This window comes from Mirounga angustirostris, unplaced genomic scaffold, assembly GCF_029215605.1.
Source record: "Mirounga angustirostris isolate CCGP_5_RB_7025 unplaced genomic scaffold, mMirAng1.0.hap1 SCAF_14, whole genome shotgun sequence".
Classification (NCBI taxonomy): domain Eukaryota; kingdom Metazoa; phylum Chordata; class Mammalia; order Carnivora; family Phocidae; genus Mirounga; species Mirounga angustirostris.
This window is the reverse complement of record NW_026991722.1, coordinates 79855755-79876474: the sequence shown is the minus strand read 5'-3', so window position 1 is coordinate 79876474 and position 20720 is coordinate 79855755. Positions and strand designations below refer to the sequence as shown.

The window sequence follows — 20720 nt, the reverse complement described above, 5'->3', positions numbered from 1 at the left end:
GAGCCCAAGGCGGGTTCGATCCCATGACCCTGAGATCATGACCTGAGCCGATACCAAGAGTCCGATCCTCAACCAACTGAGCTACCCAGGTGCCCCAGGTCTCTGCTTCCTTTCTTGTCCAACAGTCTCTTCTCTACCTATCAGTAATAGGGGTGATAATCTGGAAGAAAAAAAAAATCACAATTCTCCCCTAGGTATAATTCTTCTTTGGCTTTCTGTTGCACTCAGATAAAACTCCAGACTCCATTCCAGGATCGTTGCATGGTGAGTCTTTTTTATCCCTTGAGGCCAGGCTAACCGTTACTGCCTCAGGCTACACTGGGTGATACAATCTAAATTAAGGTTCCTTGCCCATAGACCTGTTTTATTTTCTTTGTAGTAGGAATCACTGACTGAACATTTCTTGCTCATAAACTTGTTTATGTCTTTCCTCTCTCTCCCTTCTAGACGGTAATTTTCTTGAGAACAGGAACCTTGTCTGTATTATTCATAGAATCTCACCCCCTTGAATACTGCCAGGCACTTAATGGACACTCAAGTATGGTTTGAACAAACACGTGAGTCGTGAGTCTTTTTAATTGGGATGACTTTTCCTTTCTTCTCCAACTACCTTTTTTTTTTTTTTTAAAGATTTTATTTATCTGAGAGAGAGAATGGGAGAGAGAGAGAGCATGAGAGCGGGGGAGAGTCAGAGGGAGAAGCAGACTCCCCTCTGAGCAGGGAGCCTGATGTGGGACTCGATCCCGGGACTCCAGGATCATGACCTGAGCCGAAGGCAGTTGCTTAACCAACTGAGCCACCCAGGTGCCCCCAACTACCTTTTTATGTCTTGACTCAGATGCTGTCTACTCTGTGACCTTCCCTACAACCATCTTTTAAGTCCTATCGTGCACCTTGTGTATTTATTTTTAAATTACAGTGTGTCTTTTTTAGAAACCGGTGATCTATGACCATGATTGGGGAGGGATGATTGTGATTTGCCTAAAACTGTTGGCAAATTTCTCTGGGTCTGATCCTTCACACAGCCCAGTAAACACTAAGAAACACTTCAGCTGTAACCTCTCTATCCCTGCCCATCAACTCCTGGCAACCACTAGTCAACTTTCTGTCTCTGTGGATTTGCTGTTTTGGACATTTCATATAAAGGAATCCTACAACATGTACTCTTCTTTCAGATCAGTTCTTTGTAGCATATAGTAGTGCTTCATTTTTTTTTTTTAAGATTTTATTCATTTATTTGAGAGAGAGTGTGTGTGTGTGTAAGAGAGCACAAGTGGTGGAGAGGGAGAAGCAGGCTGCCCATTGAGCAGGGAGCCCTATGTGGGACTCAATCCCAGGACCCTGGGATCATGACCTGAGCTGAAGGCAGACGCTTGACGACTGGACCACCCAGGCGCCCTGTATTAGTACTTCATTTTTATGTGTGGATAATATTCCATTGTATCCATCTCCTGCATTTTGTTTTCTTTTCATCAGTTGGTGGATGCTTGGCTTGTTTTCATTTTCTGGTTATTATAAATAATGTTGCTGTGAACATTGGTGTACAGGGTTTTATTTGGAAATATGTTTTCATTTCTCTTGGGTATGGTCCTAGGAGTGGAATTGATGGGTCACATGGTTTAACTTTTTGAGGAACTGCCAGACTGTTTTCCAAAGTGCCTGCACCATTTGCAATGAACTTTTAAGAAACTACACTTGTCAAGTTTTGATGTAGTACCAAAGAAGATTATCCATAATTATTTGAAAAAGCCATTAAAATATCCCTTCCATTTCCAAATACACATCTTTGTGAGGTAGATTTTCTTCACATGCTTCAACCCAAACAACATATTGCAACAGATTAACCGCAGAGGGAGATAGGAGAATCCTGCTGTCTTCCATTCAGCCAGACATTAAAAAGATCTGTGGAAATCTAAAAGCATTTTCTCACCAAGTTTATTTTTTTGTTTTGAAGAACGTTTTTTTTCACAGACAAAAAAAAAACAAACAAACCCTGTTAACATATAATAGGTTCATTTTATTTTTAGTTGAATGGATAATTTATTTAAAGTAAGTATTTTAAGAATTTATTTTTTAATTTCCAGTATGATCCTCATAAACCCACATGTGGAGATTCTCTGTAAGGGTCTTTGGGAGCCACAACTCGGAGCCCATTCTGGCTGATGCTGTGCTCTGTGCATTTGAGTTTGCCCCTCTTGCTCTGCTCCCTGCTGCAGTTCTGGTCTTCCGCCATTCCTGAGCTGTGCGACTTGAGGTCAGTTTGCCTCGTTTTGCCTACCCTCAGTTTCTTCATCTGTGAGACGGAGATATGGTATGGAATATATGGGGCTGGGATGTGTGTGTTGGGATTGCATTGAGAAGAGACGGTGAAAAGTTGTAAAGCTCAGTATGGTCCCATGCTCTGCTTCAGCGAAAGAAACAACTCCGTGGAGCACAACTCGTGGAGCAGATGGAGCTGCTGTTCGCCTGGAAGCGAGCTGATTATCCTCTGTTGCTTTGAATTCCTCTTTTCTTTGGTTTTCATGTTAATTAATGCTTTGGGGGATAGTTTAAATTGTAGAGATGGGAGTGCAGGAGAAATTAATGACAATGGTGGGGATGCCATTGGGGAAGAGGATTGGGTGCCAAGTACTTGGGCACATTTACTTAAATGTTTAGTGAACCACAGCCCTGCGCTAGGTGCGGTCTGCTAGGTGGTGGAGTACAAGGGGTGGGGGCTCACTCCAAGAGCCCATATTCTGCCAGGGAATTAAGGGGGCAGAAATGGCAAGTGACCAAAATCATTTCAGATGTTGACTTACCATACGAAGGAAACAAAACAAGTTGTGGCGACAGAGCAGCAAGGTGGGCCTAATTCTGTGGGCATTTGAGCTGAGACGGAAGAAATCCCAGTCATGGAGTCAGAGGGTCCTTCGAGGTCCTCTCATGTAAATAAACGTTCTCCTGTCCAAGTGGAGCAGTTCTTGAAAGTCTTGGCGTAACTCCTTGAAAATATATTAACATCTTTAGCTTTCAAGTAACTATGTAAATTGCAGTAGACTAAGTATATAAGTTAGATACTTCTGAAGTGTAGCAAATCGTAAGAGAGTTGCTAATCGATTGTTGTTGTTGTTGTTGTTACTGATCACCAAGGTATGTATATTTTTCAGAAAGTTTGTTAAGTACTGCCCAGGGTAGAGGAGAACAGTGACTCCTAATTTCACCAACCATGGACATTTATCTCATTTGACCCTTATGGTAACCCCTGAAAAATAGGGTGGTTATTGAAATACTCCTTTTAAAATCAGGCTAAGTAACATGTATTAGTAATAAAAACATTACTGTAGCTCCTTATAATTTATGAAGAAAGGTCTCCTGTTTTTTGCTTGTTTTTGTTTGTAGGGCGTGTGGACGTCTGTTGTGGTTGATTGCACTGATTTCTGTGCACACTCTTTATCGACTGCTCTGGGGCACTTTGAGAATAGAGAGCCTGACTGCCTTTGTCTGTATATCCTTAATGCATTGTAAGGACTTGATACCTTTGTGGGGGGAAACACACATGCGTGCGCACACACACATACGCATGCACGTGTATATATAAAAAGCCTAGAATTGAGACAACCTAATAGGGTAGGTCAGTTTGGAAAGGGTTTAAAACTATGGAAGGAATCCCCTCAGTGCCCCTTCACTACACCATTGGCGAGACTGGACCGTCACAAAAGCAAATGTGTGCTAATTCATTACATTTGCCACTATGTCTTACACTAGCTTTTGTACCGTCTTTTTTGATTGTACAACTCTTACCCAATCCTTTTGGCAGGGTCTTGATTATTCATGTTTGAAAACTTGAAAAAAAGTTCAAGCGCTAGAAGAATTGCCTTCCTGTTGACGGGGAGCATAGTTATGTGGAAGAGGTCCTTCCGGGATGCACTTGTCTGTGAACTCTTGTTTTCTTTTGGGAAGAATAACAGGATAGTTTGAGAGTAGTGTTAGGAGAACTTTTAACCTTGTTGTGAGATCCAGTGTACTTTGACCAGCCACTTACTAGTCTTTATGGCTATTAATTTATCTAGGGCAGCATTTGAAGCTCAGTTTCGTTTGCACATAGCTTGATTATGCAGTTAACTGATACAGTCCCAGAAGAGCGGAGGAGTATGAATTTACAGGTAGTTAAGCAGTGTGCACCTAAGTGATTTTTCCCATATTCCCAAGGCTTCTACACTTAGCCCCTCTTCTTGCACCAGCCAAGGAATACAGCTGTTGTTTTTGTATAACCCATCCTGTTGCTACTGGTGCCAGTTCTTGCCTATAAGTGAAACAAAAGGGAAGGGCAGAGTAGAAATTAAAGTCGTTAAGTATAACTGTTTTACACTTAATAAATTAAAGAACACACTCCAGTACTGGTGCGGTGGTGGTGAAATTGTGAACGTAAATGCTGGTAATACTACAAACCGCATATATAACTTCGGGGAAGTTATTTGGCACTATATAGCAGGGACTGTTCCTAGTAATTATTACTATGAGTCATTCAAGAGAATAAACAAACCTCTGTTTTTACTGCAGTGCTGTCTGTGATAACAAAAACATGGGATGGGTCAAATGTTCTGTGGAGGGTGGTTTAATGAATTACGGCACATCAACATGATAGATTATTATACAGCCTTGAAAATGTTGTTATCAAGATAAGGTGGGTACTTATATGGTTTACCATCCGATTAGTGTCAAGAAGAGCTGAACGCAGGGCATCCTAATTTGTAGTCTAAATGCTGGGGTCGAAGGTTAGAAGTTAATATATAAAAATTGATAAAGCTTTATTTAAGCAATGGGACTGTGGGCAATTTTTGTCTTTAAGGTCGGTAATCATGCTTTTTTTTTTCAATAAAATTCTTATTTTGGGAGAATTACAGATTTAAAGAAAAGTTTCAAGGATAGTTCAGAGTTTGCGTAGGTCCCTCAGTGTCTTCTCTTGTTAATGGTAATCATATTTTTATTATTTTAAATTAAAAATGAAAATATTCCAAAGATGACAAAAGATGTTAATAATCCCCTCTATCCCTTCCATGTTAATAGTCTGTAGCATATCTTTCCATACTTTTATCTCAGTTCTTACAAACCTGTATGTGTATGTTATTATAATTGTTATCATAATGTGTGATGTAATATGCATATTCTTTTGTAACTTGCTTTATTCACTTAATATATTGTGGACATCCAGTGGTCTAACACAGTGACTGTGTGTTAAAATCATTCAGATGCTTTAACAATATTGATTCCCAGGTCCCATCCACAGAGATTTTTACTCAGTCTGAAGTTGGGCTCAGAAATCAGAGTTTGTTTTAAAGTCCTACGTAATTTATTAATGTGCAAGCCAGGTTTGAGAACTACTCGAGATAAATACGTATCATTCACATCTGGGATTTTTGTAATAGCCATAGCTATACCATTGTTGTTCAATCATTTCTCTGTTGGGTTTCTAGGTTTTTCCTACCATATAAATAGTGCTGTAGTAAACATCCTGGTACATCCTTACATATTGGTACTTTCTATAGAAAAAACTCAAAAGTGTGTTTGCTGTGTCAAAGTAGATGTGGATATGTATATTTTAGATATTAGTAGCTCTTCCCAAGTTGGTTTCCTAAAGAAATCTCAGTAACTATGAAGATCTGTTTCATTGTTTTAAAGTATATATCCTTTGCCATCAAACTTTGAAGGTTAGTCCCTTTTGCTGGTGACATGTGACAGGTCATTCTTAATGGTAAAAGCCACAAAATCTATTAAAAAGGTAGAATGTTTAAAGTATATAAAAAGCCTTTGGGAGGGAGTCTTGTATAATTGTTTTGTTTTCCAACAGCAGGTTGAAGGATTCACAAGACAGCTGTCGCATGCTTGTCTTGTTTTGTGGTACTTAGGCACCTTCCCCTTAGTTCCTTTAATAGTATAGGAAAAGCAGTTTTGAAAGCTGCAGCTTGGAGGCTAGGAGAAAAGGCATAAGTGCTTGCCTCTAGAACAGCGTGGCCTTTGGATGTGTAGGTAAGGGCTGGCTGGAAGGATGTCTTATGAAAAGAAAGGTATGTTGTAAGAGTTACATAATCACTGTCTTTTCATAGGAGAAATTTGCAAGTTGACATGCTTCTTTTTTCCCCTAAAACCAACCTCCCACTTCAGTATTTCCCCTAAGTTTAACCACTGAAGTACTCATGATGGCAAATGAAAAGGACCTTGTGCTCCAGATAAGTCCAGGTATTGTCTGAAATGACAGTGGCGCAATTCCTTTGAAGTTTCCTCTTATATTTTAAAGGTGCATTCAAATTTTACATTATATTTGGCAATGTGTGTGTTTCATTGTAAAAAAAATGTTTTAAAGGTTTTATTTATTTATTTGACAGAGAGGGAACACAAGCAGGAGGAGTGGGAGAGGGAGAAGCAGGCTTCATGCCGAGCAGGGAGCCTGATGCGGGGCTTGATCCCAGGGCCCTGGGATCATATCCTGAGCTGAAGGCAGATGCTTAACGACTGAGCCACCCAGGGGCCCCTATTATAAAAAAATGTTTAAATGATTTACCATCAGAAAGAGAAAGTTTAAAACTTTTCCCCTCCCAAGTTTTGCAATAAATTAACACTTAACACATTTACAACAGGCATGTAATCCGAAGGCCAGTAATATAAGTATGCCAGTTTTGAAGCATAGCCTTAATTTATTATTTTTCTACAGGTTTATTTTGCGTCTTCTATTATGGCTTTGGTTCAGTCTTGGCTCATATGACCGATCCCGTCCTGCAAGCTTTCTTATATTGTTTCTGTCCTGTTACATAGAAACAATACTTTAACCTTCCCATTGGTGGTCTCTTTATAGGAGGAAAGGGCAGTGAGAGATCGGAATCTCCTCCAGGTTCAAGACCACGACCAGCCCATTCCGTGGAAAGTGCAGTTTCACCTGGGGAACAGCAGTCGGCCTGGCAACCAGTGCCGGAACTCCATTCAAGGGAAGCACCTCATCACGGATGAGCTAGGTAGGGCTGGCTCCCTTCTGCAGCCAGCGAAGGGCTACGGTATGAGTCCGTTGCTGTGGTTTTATACAGTGCCATTTCCAGCATTTCTCACATCTCTGTCTTTCATACCTTACTTGTCATTCTAGGTTCCCCTCGCTGTCAGAGAAGTTTGGTCTGATAATTCTGTCTCCAAAGCTCCTTGTGCCTGTAATGCACGGTTTCAGCATTTGATCATGTGCCCTCTAGGCTACTTCCTACCCATCTCTTCCTGGCCCCCGGATGTTCAGATCTTGCCCATGTTGTCTTCTCATCTTAGTGATAAAGTCTACAGGGTAGCCAGTGTTCCTCCTTGGTGACCTGCATAATATCCACACAGTTCTGGCACTTAGGAAATGTGCTTGTTGACTGACTGACTAGGTGATCTCACATGAATGATAAACATTCATTTTTCTTCTTATTATATATTGATTTATTTTTTTAAAGATTTTATTTATTTGAGAGAGAGTGCACAAGCAGAGGGAGGGGGAGAGTGAGAAGCAGACTCCTCACTGAGCAGAGAGCCTTGATGTGGGGCTCGATCCCAGGACCTTGGGATCATGACCCGATCCGAAGGGAGATGCTTAATTGACTGAGCCACCCAGGTGCCCTATTTACTTATTTTAGAGAGAGAGCACATGTATATGCATGAGCAGGGGGAGGGGCAGAGGGAGAGGGAGAGAAGCAGACTCCCCACTGAGCCTGGAGCCCAACGTGGGGCTTGATCCCACGACCCTGAGATCATGACCTGAGCCGAAATCAAGAGTCGGACGCTTAACTGACTGAGCCACCCAGGCGCTTGAATGATAAACACATTTAAAATGTGTTACTTACCAGTGAAAACAGCAGCCTGTTTGTCTGAGAGCTTTCTCCCAGAGTTTTGTTGCCTCCTCTTAGTCTGTAAGAAAGGCAATTCCTGTGCTGTTGAGGTGGTTGGATTAGCTGATTGAGGTCTCACCACTTGAAGGCTGGCCCTGTCTTCCCAAAGAGGGACTCCCACTAATGCACAGTTGAGCTCTTAATTATGTGCTGGGCACGGGGCTAAAACCTCTCCTTGAGTATCTTGCTGATTTGTGTAATAGTCTTACAGCGTAGGTATTGCTCTGGTCACTTTATAGGTGAAGGCAGGCACCAAGAGGCTAAAGAACTTGCCTACGATGGCAAGAATTCTTTTATAAACCATGATCAGTGTACCATTATCACACCAAAAGAGTAACACTTTCCCTTAAAGTCCACTATCCAGTTTTCAGAGTTTCCTGATAGTTTTGCAGATTGTTTTTACTTTTTTTAGTTGGTGATTTGCAAATAATCCGGTTGGTTTGTTTGCAGGAGTAAATTTTGCTCTGTTTCAAAGAGTCTCGGCACAAATGGACTGTGAGTGTGGCAGTGCTGGAATCGACACAGGGCAGCCTTGAATTAGAGTATTGATACCCGATGACTGAGCAAAATGCAGATGTGCTGTCATTCAAGTGAAGCAAGAGTGCATTTATTGTTCTTTTCAAAAAGAAGTTTGCATTCCCAGCAAAAAAACAAAAACAAAAAACAGCTTTCCCCAGAAGCATCAGATCAGATGAGATTACTTGGAATTGAGGGAAGGGATCAGAGGAAAAACACCCACCTAAGGTAGAAGAACTGGAAAATTTTGCACAAGAATGGGGTTCCAAGCCAGTAGCGATGCCAATGTCAAACTCTGTCTTTAAGATTGTATTGAAAAAGCAAATAATATTGCAAATAGCCTCTTGTTTTTTGTTTAAAGATTTTATTTATTTATTTGACAGAGAGAGAGACAGCTAGAGAGGGAACACAAGCAGGGGAAGTGGGAGAGGGAGAAGCAGGCTTCCTGCTGAGCAGGAAGCCCGATGCGGGGCTCAATCCCAGGACCCCGGGATCATGACCTGAGCCGAAGGCAGACGCTTAACGACTGAGCCACCCAGGCGCCCCTTGTTTTGCTTTTTAAACAAAGTTTGGCAAAGGAAAATTTACTTCCATAAGATGAAATAGCTGGTCAGTGGGCAGACCTAGGGCCAGGACTGAACTTGGGAGTTCCGTCCTTTTTTTCTTAGAGACTGTTGTGTTTCTATGACACCCAGTGAGAAAACATGAAATCTTACGCCTTGACTTTAATAGTTAATATTAGGTTACGAGTGATAGTCATTTTCTTTTGCTGTAGCTAACACAAGAATAATTTTCCTCTGATTAATTCAGGTGAGACAAAGACTCTCAGACTTCTTAAAAAGTTCCAAGAATCGATTAATAAAAATTGCAGATCCATAGTTTGTATTGTACCTCCATGAACGTGAGAAGAAACAATTTCATAAAGAAAACTTGCAGGAATTTATACTTTTCAGCAAGCAGATGCTACCACGAATATTGCCAGGGTAACACTTACTAAAGACAACCAATTAGTATGACAGATTTTTTCAACGTTAGAAGTTAATACCCTAGTCAGTCGCGACACACTCTGAGGTGGTGATCTTACTGGACTCCTTGTTGGCAACAACATTGGCGCGAGTAGATTTACAATGCAGAAGAAGAAATCTTGAGCCCTCTTTCAGTTGGAAATCAGAAAGCCCTGTGGTTTCAAGGCTAAGTACTGGCAGTTAGCACTGGGGAGTGAAAGGTGGGGGGGGGTGAAAGGTGGCCAGTGCGGCTGACACCTACCATTCGGAAGAGAGAAAGGGGCAGAAAGATAATTGCAACAAGCGGAGTTTAGGCTACATTATATTTTACGTATTCCTGACAGAGAGGTGATAAGATTGCAGCATAGTTATCATTTTTGACCGAATTTTGAAAAACATGCTGGCTTCTTTGGGTTTTTGTTGGTTTGTTTATAATCCCTGTGAAGAAAATGAGTAAGAATAGTTACAAAGAACCCCAGAAACCTATATTATAGCATTTGAGGCGTCGTCTCTTAATTTGGAAGACCGAATGTAGTTAAAAAAAAACAACACAAAGCACTCAGTTCTTAGGTAACTGGGGTTTGGTTCTTTCCAGGCCCCGGTTTTCCAGGTGTTAAGAGAGGGCCCTCTGCGTCTCTTCCCTTGTTATTTTACTGGTGCCTCCTGCTTTTGCGCAGACTTTGTTTTCCAGAGTAGTTTCTGAAAACAACCTTATACTTCACTAAATCTCATTCTCTGAGGATTAAGAAGCTGGGGCATTTGGAATGGAATGATGCTGGCAACAACTGCTCTGCACCTGTGGGCCTGGGGTAGGGACCTGTGGGCCGGTAGGGACCTGTGGGCCAGTAGGGACCTGTGGGCCGGGGTAGGGACCTGTGGGCCAGTAGGGACCTGTGGGCCAGGGTAGGGACCTGTGGGTCAGTAGGGACCTGTGGGCTGGGGTAGGGACTTGTGGGCCTGTGCGTGCACCTGGGAGTTTCCCAAGAGCCATGTGGTGTCCCTTGTGCACTTATTCTTACATTTTTCTGTCCCACTCCCAGCAGATTGTAGAGAAATGTCTGTTTAGCAGCTCTGAACAATATATTAGTTTTTACGAGGAGAGTCTTTCCTTTAAGTTGAGTATGGGTTGACTGGGTTGGAGGCAGTGTGTTTACAGATGACGGGATTTATGAGTGGAGCAAATGAGGATTTTTCTCCCTTGGGTATTAGAGAGCTTGCATTCCTGGATTCTGAAGGGTAGTTGAATCCTGGCCTGTATACTTACAAACAGCTTAAATCAATTTATGAAGGCTCAGTGTGGCTACTTTTTGAAAAATCCTCCAAATCACTAAAGAAATGCAAGCATTTAAAAGATATTTGTAAAGATTGTAAAAGCGGTTGGTTGGTTGGTTTTTAAATCTAGATGGCTCTCACTTTCAGGAATGAATGCCTTGGTTTTTTTCTATTTTTCTTTCTTTCTTTCTTTTTTTGAAAACAATGCCATTTTTCTTCAGTCACAGATGAAAGAGTGGCTTGCGTTGGTTAAGCATGACTTGACATGGGGATTAAATCAAACACGTGTCGGCAGACCAGAAGGCGATTTTAGGTAGATGAGAACGTGTAGCCTGCTCCCCGCCCAGGAGCCCGCGGTGCTTGTCCCCGGCGGCCCGCAGAGAGCAAGGCCGCTGTGCCGGCCTCCTGGCCCTCTGGTGCTTGGCGCGCTCCACACGTCACATCCTGGCTGTGCGTGTGCTGCGCGGGCAGTACTTGGATTGCTGCTTCGCACTCGCCCCGGTAGAGAGGTGGGAGGCCTGCCGGCTTTCCACTCAGGTGAGTCTTTGACTTCCAGGCTACATTTGTGAAAGGAAGGACTTGCTGGTGAACGGCTGCTGTAACGTCAACGTCCCCGGCACCAAGCAGTACCGCTGTGACGGCTGCTTGCCCCACGGCTGCTGCGGCGCCTACGAGTACTGCGTGTCCTGCTGCCTGCAGCCCAGCAAGGTACGGACGGCGGCCGCCGGCTCCAGGCCCCTTCTTTGTGCCCTTACTGGATGCTGAGCATCGAGGTCTCTGGAAGGGAGGGCTGAGACCGGGACTGTGTAGATGGCAGAAACTGCTGCTGTGAAGCAGTGCCCACGAGGAAGGGGTTGTTCCCACTGACTGGGGTGGCTCGTTTGCAGGAGGGGCCCCTGGGTCCCCATCAGTGCTCTCACGGATTGGGTATCAGGCTCGTGCTCATTTGAGCTTGCTCTCTCCCTCTCTCCACCCCCTCTTCCATATCAGCAGTCTCTTAGTTTAGGAGAAATATCCAAGGTTACCTTGTGCTGCTGAGTCTGGAATTTATTACAGGTACTAACTTTTGTTTCCATAGCAACTTCTCCTGGAGCGCTTCCTCAACCGGGCAGCCGTGGCGTTCCAGAACCTCTTCATGGCCGTCGAAGATCACTTTGAATTGTGTCTGGCCAAATGCAGGACCTCATCCCAGGTCAGAAAGCTGTGATGCCGCTAGCTGGGGGATGGGGGGGTGGGAGTCAGGGTCGAGAATAAACTCGAAAATAGGCAGTGGGAGCCTCTCGGTGGGGTAATAAGGGAGAAGGGATTTAAGTGACGTGGTGTCGAGCTTTGTTTGGTGGAATGATGGTATTTAGAATGTCAGCGTGAGATTTGTACATGCTAGGAAAGTAAGATATTTATATGAAATCAAGGTTTAATCAGCTTGCATCTCCCCTCTCTGATTGGCATGTCTGCACTTGAAGTGAACGCTTACAATTATTTCTGAGTCTGGGTGGAGTCCTGATTGTCCAGTTCCTGAGAGCAGTTCTCTCCCCCACGTCTCTGACTGAAATATGACTACAGCTTTCCAGCAACCACTTGTTTGGAGGAAGTAGTCATTTCTTCTGGGACAGAGTTGTGGTTTATTTTAGGATTCAAGGGGATGGGACAGGTGGGCATTTAAAAATACACGAATAAATCTGTGGGTGGTCAAGCTGTCCGTACTCGCTAGTGTGCTGTCTGTAAATGCTCTGTTCTTCGGGCGCTCGGCGCTGCCCCTGGCCCTGTAGGTGTCTGCATGTCTGTGCCTTTGCATCACTGCACCCTCGGCTCTCCGCTTCTGTGGTCGGGCGGTTGTCGGGGCTCTCGATGCAAGATCGCCAGCCGTGTGTGGTGTACGAGCGCGCTTCTGGCTTCTACTCGTGGTGTCTACAAGACTACACTGGCTTCGTCTGAGATAGCGGACTCGTTTGTCGTTCTTTGTGACTCTTGTACCCGTTGCCAGGTTTCTGTAGACTGCCTTTTGATTTTATGCCGCTTTGTGCGTCTCTGGTCTGCTCTTAGAGCATTCAGGATCACTGGGTAAATATTTCAGGGATTATAATGAGCATTTGAAAACAATGAAGAAATTCCTGATGGTCTTGTTTTCCTGGAAGAGCTTTCTACTTGAATGGGCTTTAAAGGAAATGTGGAGGAAGGCTGAACACATGACTCATTTTGATGCAGATTTTCTCTCATTCTGAGAAATTCTAGAAAAGGCGGAATATTTTCTTTCCTTAACTGATAAAACCCAGACACTATTTCCAATCTTGAGGGAGGATGCTAACCTTTTTGACTTGATCTTTTTATTATAAAGAGAGAGTTTCCGGGCGCCTGGGTGGCTCAGTCATTAAGCGTCTGCCTTCGGCTCAGGTCATGATCCCGGAGTCCCGGGATTGAGTCCCACATCGAGCTCCCTGCTCGGCAGGAAGCCTGCTTCTCCCTCTCCCACTCCCCCTGCTTGTGTTCCTGCTCTCGCTATCTCTCTCTGTCAAATAAATAAAATATTAAAAAAAAAAAAAAAAAGAGAGTTTCCAGTTGCCAGTTTGTCTTGATTGCGGTATCCCAAAAAAAGATTTGCTGCGTGTCTATAAATTAGATTAATACTTATGATTTAGATGTTAATCATTGGTCTTGGGCTAATTAATGAACTCCAGACTAGCCAAAAACTCAAGTTGCCTGTATGAAAACAAATTGCTGAAAAATTAGCCGTCGGGGATGATTGTCCGTGTTAAATCCACTTTCCATTTATTTAGCCCAATGAGGCTTATGTGGTATTGTGGGATTTGGCTCGTGTACCAGACCTTGAGGTGCATAAAACTTCAGGAAAGCGCCTGGACGTGGCATCTCCTTCGTCTCTGCGGGGTTCAGTGCCAGGAACTGAATTTCCTTGGAGCACGGAAGTCAGGAGCAAAACACCCGCTGGATCTTAATCTAACTTAACATCATCTGGGAAAAAATAGTTGTCTTGAGTTGCTAGGTTGTTTTCAAAAACAAACAAAACTCACTGTTGACAGAGGAAGAAACGGGCATGTGGTGATGTTCTGTCCATTTTCATGCTTTTCATTGACATTCTGTGTTGAGCATGCACCTTTGTTTCACAGCAGTGCCTGGATCCTTTTGGTGGCATTTGGAGACGGCCTCGTGTAGGCTCCTGCAGGGAGTCCCTGCCCACAGTCCCGCTCTGGCCTCCACTGTCCCACAAGGGAGGTGTGTGAGACTCTGCTCTCTCTCACGGCGCTCTTATCTTCCCTTTTGCCAACAGAGCGTGCAGCACGAGAACACCTATAGGGACCCCATAGCCAAGTACTGCTATGGAGAGAGCCCTCCCGAGCTCTTCCCCGCATGATGGGCACAGAAGGCAGACCAGGCACCACCGGAGAGCTTGTGGCCTGAAGCCAGCCTCCAGCGTTCTCTAGTCCGCTTGGAAGAAGACAGGCATCGCGCGGGCGCCTCGGCTTTGACCACTTCTTGGGTTGTAGTCTGTGGCCTCACTCTCCGCTGGGCTTTACCCTGTGAAACTGTTCTGTAAAGCAGCTTGGAAACACCAGCGGGTCACGTTCAAGAACAAACTACAGGCGAGTTTGCGGAGGTGTTGGCGCTCTGGGGCACCTCTCCCGTGGCAGACTCATCGAACCCTTCCCTGTAAAGTTATTTATTGGATTTCTCTGGAGTAGTGGGAAAATGATAATGTTTTATATAGGAAGATGCCTTGCCTTGATAGTTGAATATATTCAAGGAAATTGTTGTTGTTCTTGTTTTCTTGTGTTCTTGAGTTTTAGGAGTTAAGTCATCCCTTCACCCGGATAAAACATTTGGCCTCTTTGAATGTGCGTGTTCTCTCAAGGTAGTTATTTGGGTTTTGTTTTAACAGCACCTTCAGGAGTGGGCCCTGGACACTGTATCCTGACATCTAAAATTGTCAACACCTCAGAGCTACTCTTCCCTGTACCGGCTTCCCTGCAGGGGCCACCAGGCGCCCTCAGCTTTTCTCGTAGTGGTATTTGAATATGCTTTCATACCTGCGTTTGAGCACTGTTTGAACCAGAAATTCCAACTCACTGTTCTGGAGGATTTTGTTCTCATTTCCCATGCCACTATTGACGTGATTGCAGTCTGCTCAGCCGTGGTACACTGGGAGCCTCAGGAATGTTGCCGGCAGCCTCCTCTCCTCTCCTGTCATGGAAAACTGGTGTTAAGGGGATTCCTAAGTGGAGATACATCTAGCAACCGGCTGTAAGCAGTCATCCTTCATCGCTTCCAGCTTCAGGACATGTAACAGGTTCAGACCTTCAGTTTCCTTATGATCTGCAAAGAAGAAGAAAACCCAAGTTTCTGTCAAGGTTCTGTGAGAATTACCCATGCCCTCAATGGGGCGAGTCCGTGAAGGCCTGGCGTGCTGGTTGCTGGTCCACGTGCTCGAGGTGCCCCCCACTGGGTTTCTAGTATGACACTGAATCTCGCAGGCTCAACGTCGAGAGTATTTGGTCCTCCCGTCAAGACATCCTGGCCCTCAAATAGTATGGCTCTCTGCTCTAGTATGGGAGACATGGGCGCACAGCTCTTTCCTGGAGCGAGCCCCTCACTAACCCCCGGGATTGGGCAGGGTCTTTTTCATTTTTTGGTTGTTGAAATTGTTGACCTTGGAGTGGGGCAGTAGTTTTACAATCCACTTTTGACATGTTTTTCAGTAGGGCTTTTTCTTTGGACCATGTTTGCCTTCCAGTATGTTTCTGCATTATGTAGCAATAATTCCCCTTACCTTTCTCCTATTACTTCTTCAACTTCTCTTCCCAAAGTGGTTTGTCCCCCTAAATAAGCTTTCTCCAAGGGCTAACTGACAATTGTTTTTAATGTCCCCCCCCCCCCCCAAATCTGTTTAGTTTGCATTGGACTTTTTGGATTCTATGTGCATTCACGGTGCTAAATCAAACTTTGTATGTGAAAGAAATGTGCATGTCTGGATGTTTTACCATCTCATTCTTTTTGGTAACTCAGGCTGGTGTATGTCTGTCTCACGTTCCGTGAGCTTGGAGCTCATTTGAACTTTTGAACAATGTAACAGATTTAATGTGAAAACGGCTTTATATCAAAGACTAACCCCTGCCTCTTTACTTCGTACTTGAATTATTGACGAGCACGTTCTGCACCGAATTTTCAGTGCTTTCACAAACAGCTCACTCGTATTACCACCTTGTAGATGAGGAAGTAGTGAGAGGTAAAGCGACTTCCCAGAGTCCCCACTCAGATATAACAACAGAACCAAAGCAAGAACTTCATCTCTGGCTTCAGGTCCACTGTCCTTTCCACCGCCTCTCACCAGCCCCACTGCTGACTCATCCGTAATCGTCCCCCCAAGAGCATATAGGTTTCAGTTGTCCAGGCCAAAAGAGAGGAGAGGTGGCATCAGTAGCCAATTTGGGTTGATAATTCAAAGGTCATTTTCATTTGGTCCTGGAATATGTTTGTGTTTGTGGGTTTTTTTGTTTCTGTTTTTGTTTATTTACTTAAGTCAATTTAGAGGCGTGTTCACGTTTTGGAAAGTCACAGTGCTGCAGACTACATAATAAAACCACTGACGGACCTGGACCATTGCTCGACCTCCCCAGCCTTCCAACCCAGAACCCCTCCCTGCTCTGCACTCTCTTGAGTTGTTTCTGTTTTCCTCAACTGAGCGTTTCTAGAATTAGGGACCTCGTCTTGGTTTTGCGTGCCCAGAGTTTAGCAAAGTGTGTGATACATACTGGGATTTTAGGGAAAGATCAAAGAAGGGGCGAAAAAAAAGGTTAACAAATACTGAGTGTTTGGGGCTAAAGGTAAGAGGGTAATTCAAAGCATTTCCACCAATTCTCAATCTTAATTTCCTTGCTCGTTGCTGGAGTGATAAAGATCAGGAAAGAAACAGTAGAGTATGCAAGAGGTACTGAGGTGGGCAGGTACACAGGAGGGGGGACCTGCCTCTATTTGGCCTGAGACTTGGGGTGGCCCTAGGCCTGGTGATGTGGGGCTGGCATGGAGAGGCAAGCTTGGCAGCGCTTGGAAAGTGGGGGATAGGATTTTAGAGCAGGGGTTTTAGCTGTCAGCATGCTCCTGAAAGCTGACTCGGGGCCTCTGGGAAGTGCTTCAGTTGGTGTGGCTACAAAGGAGCTATGGGGATGGGTAGCACAGTCTGCAAGATTCCAAGCAAAACTTTTCCCATCATTGAGATTTGCAGATAAATTGTAAATATGCAGAGATGTTGCTTATTTGGTCTTGGTTATTCCCTCAAAGGCAGCAGAGAATTCTGCTTCGTAGTGAGTAACTACTTTCGAACAGCGTCGCTTTGGGCAGTCTTCTCTTCTGCGTCCCAGGCCCTTCATCTGTAATGTGGGATCCCATGGCTTGTGAGGCGTCCACAGGAGTGAAGCCCCGTCCCAGTGGGGGGAACAGTGTCAGGTAGTGACAACATGGGGGTCAGTGCGCCCCTTACTTGGAAGGATGGCAAATACAGAACCCTCAGTATTATTTTTATGACTGTTTTTTAAAGAACTCATGCTAAAGATGAAAAATTTCAGATAATTCAGGAATATGTAAAGGTGAAAGTAATAATAACCTAAAATCCCACAACCCAGAGATCAGCCCCCATATTTTTTCTCTTTCCTCATGACTTTCCAGGAAGAAAGGAGAGCACTTTTTCCTCTTGAAAACAATGCTGTAATGGACATCCTTCTATGTTACATATAGGCCTGTAATAATTTTAATGACCATATGGTATCAATTTCATGGATTACAATAATGTTATTAATCCCCTGCTGAGGACACTTGGCTTATTACCATTTTTTTTTTTTGCTACTACAAACAGTGCATTCATGATACGCTTTTACATGCATGGTTGTATATTTACCTAATAACTGTTTTCACCAATTTTTTGCTCTAACCTAAAGAGTGTGGGAGTGTCTTTTTTGCCCTGCCCCTGAGAACCCGCACACCATCATTTGTCAGCTCTGCTGATGGATCTCAATGTTTTAATTTGTATTTATTTAATTGCTGCTGAGGTGAACTCTTCCATGTTCTGATTGGCCATTATCGTCCAAATATCCCTGACCTTGGCCAACCTAGCTCCCTTTTTCTTAGCATTTTTAAATGAAGGAAGCCCTGTGTTACTCCAAAGCAAGTAGCAACTTTTCCAGTTGACCTAGAGCATCAGAAGGGGGCAGTTTTGTCCCCAGAGGACCTTCAGCGATGTCTGGAGACGTTTTTGTCAACACTGGGGAGGGTGGTGCATCTAGTGGGCTGAGGCCAGGGATGCTGCTAAACATCCTTCGGTGCACAGGGTGGCCCCCACGACAGGATGACCTGGCTCCAGATGTCAGCAGGGCTTAGGTGGAGGCCCGAGCCTCGGGTCACATTTCCCCCCTTTGGTTGAACAGAAGAGCTACCAGGAGCTGCGAGCTGACTTTATTATTTCCCTGCCCTTGCTTTCAGCTGCGCCGGAGTGCTGCTGATTCAATTACCCTGGAATCCCCGGGGACTAGCTACTTCCTCGCAGGTCTCTCCCAGCTCAGTGCTGCCTCCAGGAATGGCATTATTACTGTGCCACGCTGTCCTTAGCACACTAACGTGATCCCAGAGCAGACGCCCTCCTGGCTGTGGAATGACCTGGAAGCTTACCCGCAGCCCCCTCCCCACCATGACAGATTTGCTCTCCTGGTCCACCCCCTGCCCCCAACAGCTCTTCGCATGGAGTGACTCAGGGGGAGACGGAGGTGGGAAATGCTATCAAAAGGTGCCGCACAACTATATAGTAATAATTTTTATTTTTTTAAAGATTTTATTCATCTGACAGGGCACAAGCAGGGGGAGTGGCAGGCAGAGGGAGAGGGAGAAGCAGGCTTCCCGCCGAGCAGAGAGCCCGATGCGGGGCTCGATCCCAGGACCCTGGGACCATGACCTGAACCGAAGGCTGATGCTTAACGACTGAGCCACCCAGGCGTCCCTATAATAATAATTTTTAAAAAAAGGAGAGAAGCCAGTGGATTATGAGAGTTCGTTCCTACACGAGTGCTTTCCTGACTGCGGCTTGTCTCCCTGCACTGCCTTCCAGGCCCTTCTGTGTGGATTTGTCTTGCATAGGGTGTTACCAGGCTGTGGTTCAGTGTTGGGTGCCGCTCCCTGTTCTTGCTCAGTCGCGCGTCGGCTGCCGAGTTCCTCGTGCAGTCTGCTTCCACAGACATGAAGAGGAACCGGGCGCGGGCCGTGTCCCGGGAGGGGGACAGCGCCTTGTCCCAGTGGGACCTCGTCACTTACCTCGTATGTATGACTCGATTTGCGTCTGATGGTAGAGCTGAACTGCTGGGCATTCTAAAAACGAGAGGACAGCCTTTAATGTTATAATAAACAAAACAACTGGCTGGTTACAGCCAAGAGACAAAGCAGGGAATTAAATATTTGAACAGGGGTCCAGTTTTCTTGTTTTTCAGAACTGCATTGCTGTGGACTCAGAGGGACCAGAATGTACAACTGCTAGAAATGCATGGTTTATAAGTGGGCACTTTCAAAGTTGTTGGTAGGGTAAATAGTCCCTTGGTCTTTGGACTTACTTTATTTATTTTTATTTAAATTCAATTAGCCAGGGGCGCCTGGGTGGCTCAGATGGTTAGGCATCTGCCTTCGGCTCGGGTCATGGTCCCAGGGTCCTGGGATTGAGCCCCACATCGGGCTTCTGGCTCAGCGGGGAGCCTGCTTCTCCCTCTGCCTCTACCCCTGCTCATGCTCTCTCTCTCTCTCTATTTCTGTGTCTCAAATGAATAAGTAAAAAATTAAAAAAAAATTCCATTAGCCAATATATAGTTGGCTAACCATTAGTTTCGTGTTCAGTAATTCATCAGTTGTGTATAACACCCAGTGCTCATCACGTCACGTGCCCTCTTTGCTCATCACCCAGTCACCCCCTCCCCCCACCCACGTCCGGACTTCTTTAATTCCTTCACTTTTTTTTTTTTTTAAGATTTTATTTATTTGACAGAGAGACACAGTGAGAGCAGGAACGCAAGCAGGGGGAGTGGGAGAGGGAGAAGCAGGCTTCCTGCGGAGTAGGGAGCCCGATGCGGGGCTCGATCCCAGGACCCTGGGACCATGACCTGAGCCGAAGGCAGACGTTTAACGACCGAGCCACCCAGGCGCCCCTAATTCCTTCACTTTTTATGCAAGGTAGAGTAGGCCAGCTCTGGCCAGCTTGCATCCAGGTTGTCACAGAGTCAGAAGTGGTGTTAGCTAAATGAGAAAAGGTAGTGTTGACTCTCAGTGAAATGCTAGATTTCAGGCTACGTTGGCCACACCTCCCTACGGTATGTGTGTGTGTGTGAGAGCAGAACAACAGCAGTATGAGGTAGGTGAGGAGCCTCCTAATTAACAAGAGCACAGGAGCATGACCTTGAGTAAAGTCACCTCTTCTGGCTTTGGTCTCCTCTTTTGTCGAAGGAGGGTGCTTGCTAAGGTCTCTGGCAGATTTGGAAATTCTTTTTTTTTTTTTAAAGATTTTATTTATTTGAGACAGAATGAGAGAGAGAGAGCTCATGAGAGGGGGGAGGGTCAGAGGGAGAAGCAGGCTCCCCGCCGAGCAGGGAGCCCGATGTGGGACTCGATCCCGGGACTCCAGGATCATGACCTGAGCCGAAGGCAGTCGCTTAACCGACTGAGCCACCCAGGCGCCCCCAGATTTGGAAATTCTGATCTCTGTGACCAGCCAGAGATGCCGGCGCGTGTTAAAGCGAGACCAGACCTTGTGCCTCCGAGCAGCTCAGTCCTGGGCTCTGACCCTCGTAGGGTGAGCGGGCACCAGCCATCGGAAGCCTGTTTTCCTCAAACCAGGGCTTCCCCTTTCTCTCTCGAAGATTTCAACTGGGGCTAACCATTTTCTGCCTCTTCCTCTTCAGATTTTAAATAGACGCTATATTCTTCTCTTCGGGGACCAACTTATCATGGATGCTGCTCCACACCTGTGAAAGCAGCTGTTGTGTTTTCCATCATAAAAACAGCTGTCTTTTGG

The 20720-nt window shown here is 45.0% G+C and overlaps 1 protein-coding gene across 16 annotated transcripts in view; it reads left to right on the top strand.

Moving 5' to 3' along the window:
* The window catches only part of SPRING1 (SREBF pathway regulator in golgi 1), a 37642-nt gene that overhangs the window by 3735 nt on the left and 13187 nt on the right, over positions 1–20720 (top strand). For 4 of the 16 annotated variants that reach the window (XM_064578440.1, XM_045887560.3, XM_045887558.3 and 1 more), the window contains 4 exons: positions 6833–7028; positions 11232–11383; positions 11754–11867; positions 12445–12866. In XM_064578440.1, coding sequence (XP_064434510.1) covers positions 6833–7028; positions 11232–11383; positions 11754–11867; positions 12445–12615 — 633 coding nt within the window. In that variant the 3' untranslated portion in view covers positions 12616–12866. The other 12 variants (XM_064578446.1, XM_045887566.3, XM_064578441.1 and 9 more) reach the window with 10 other exon arrangements.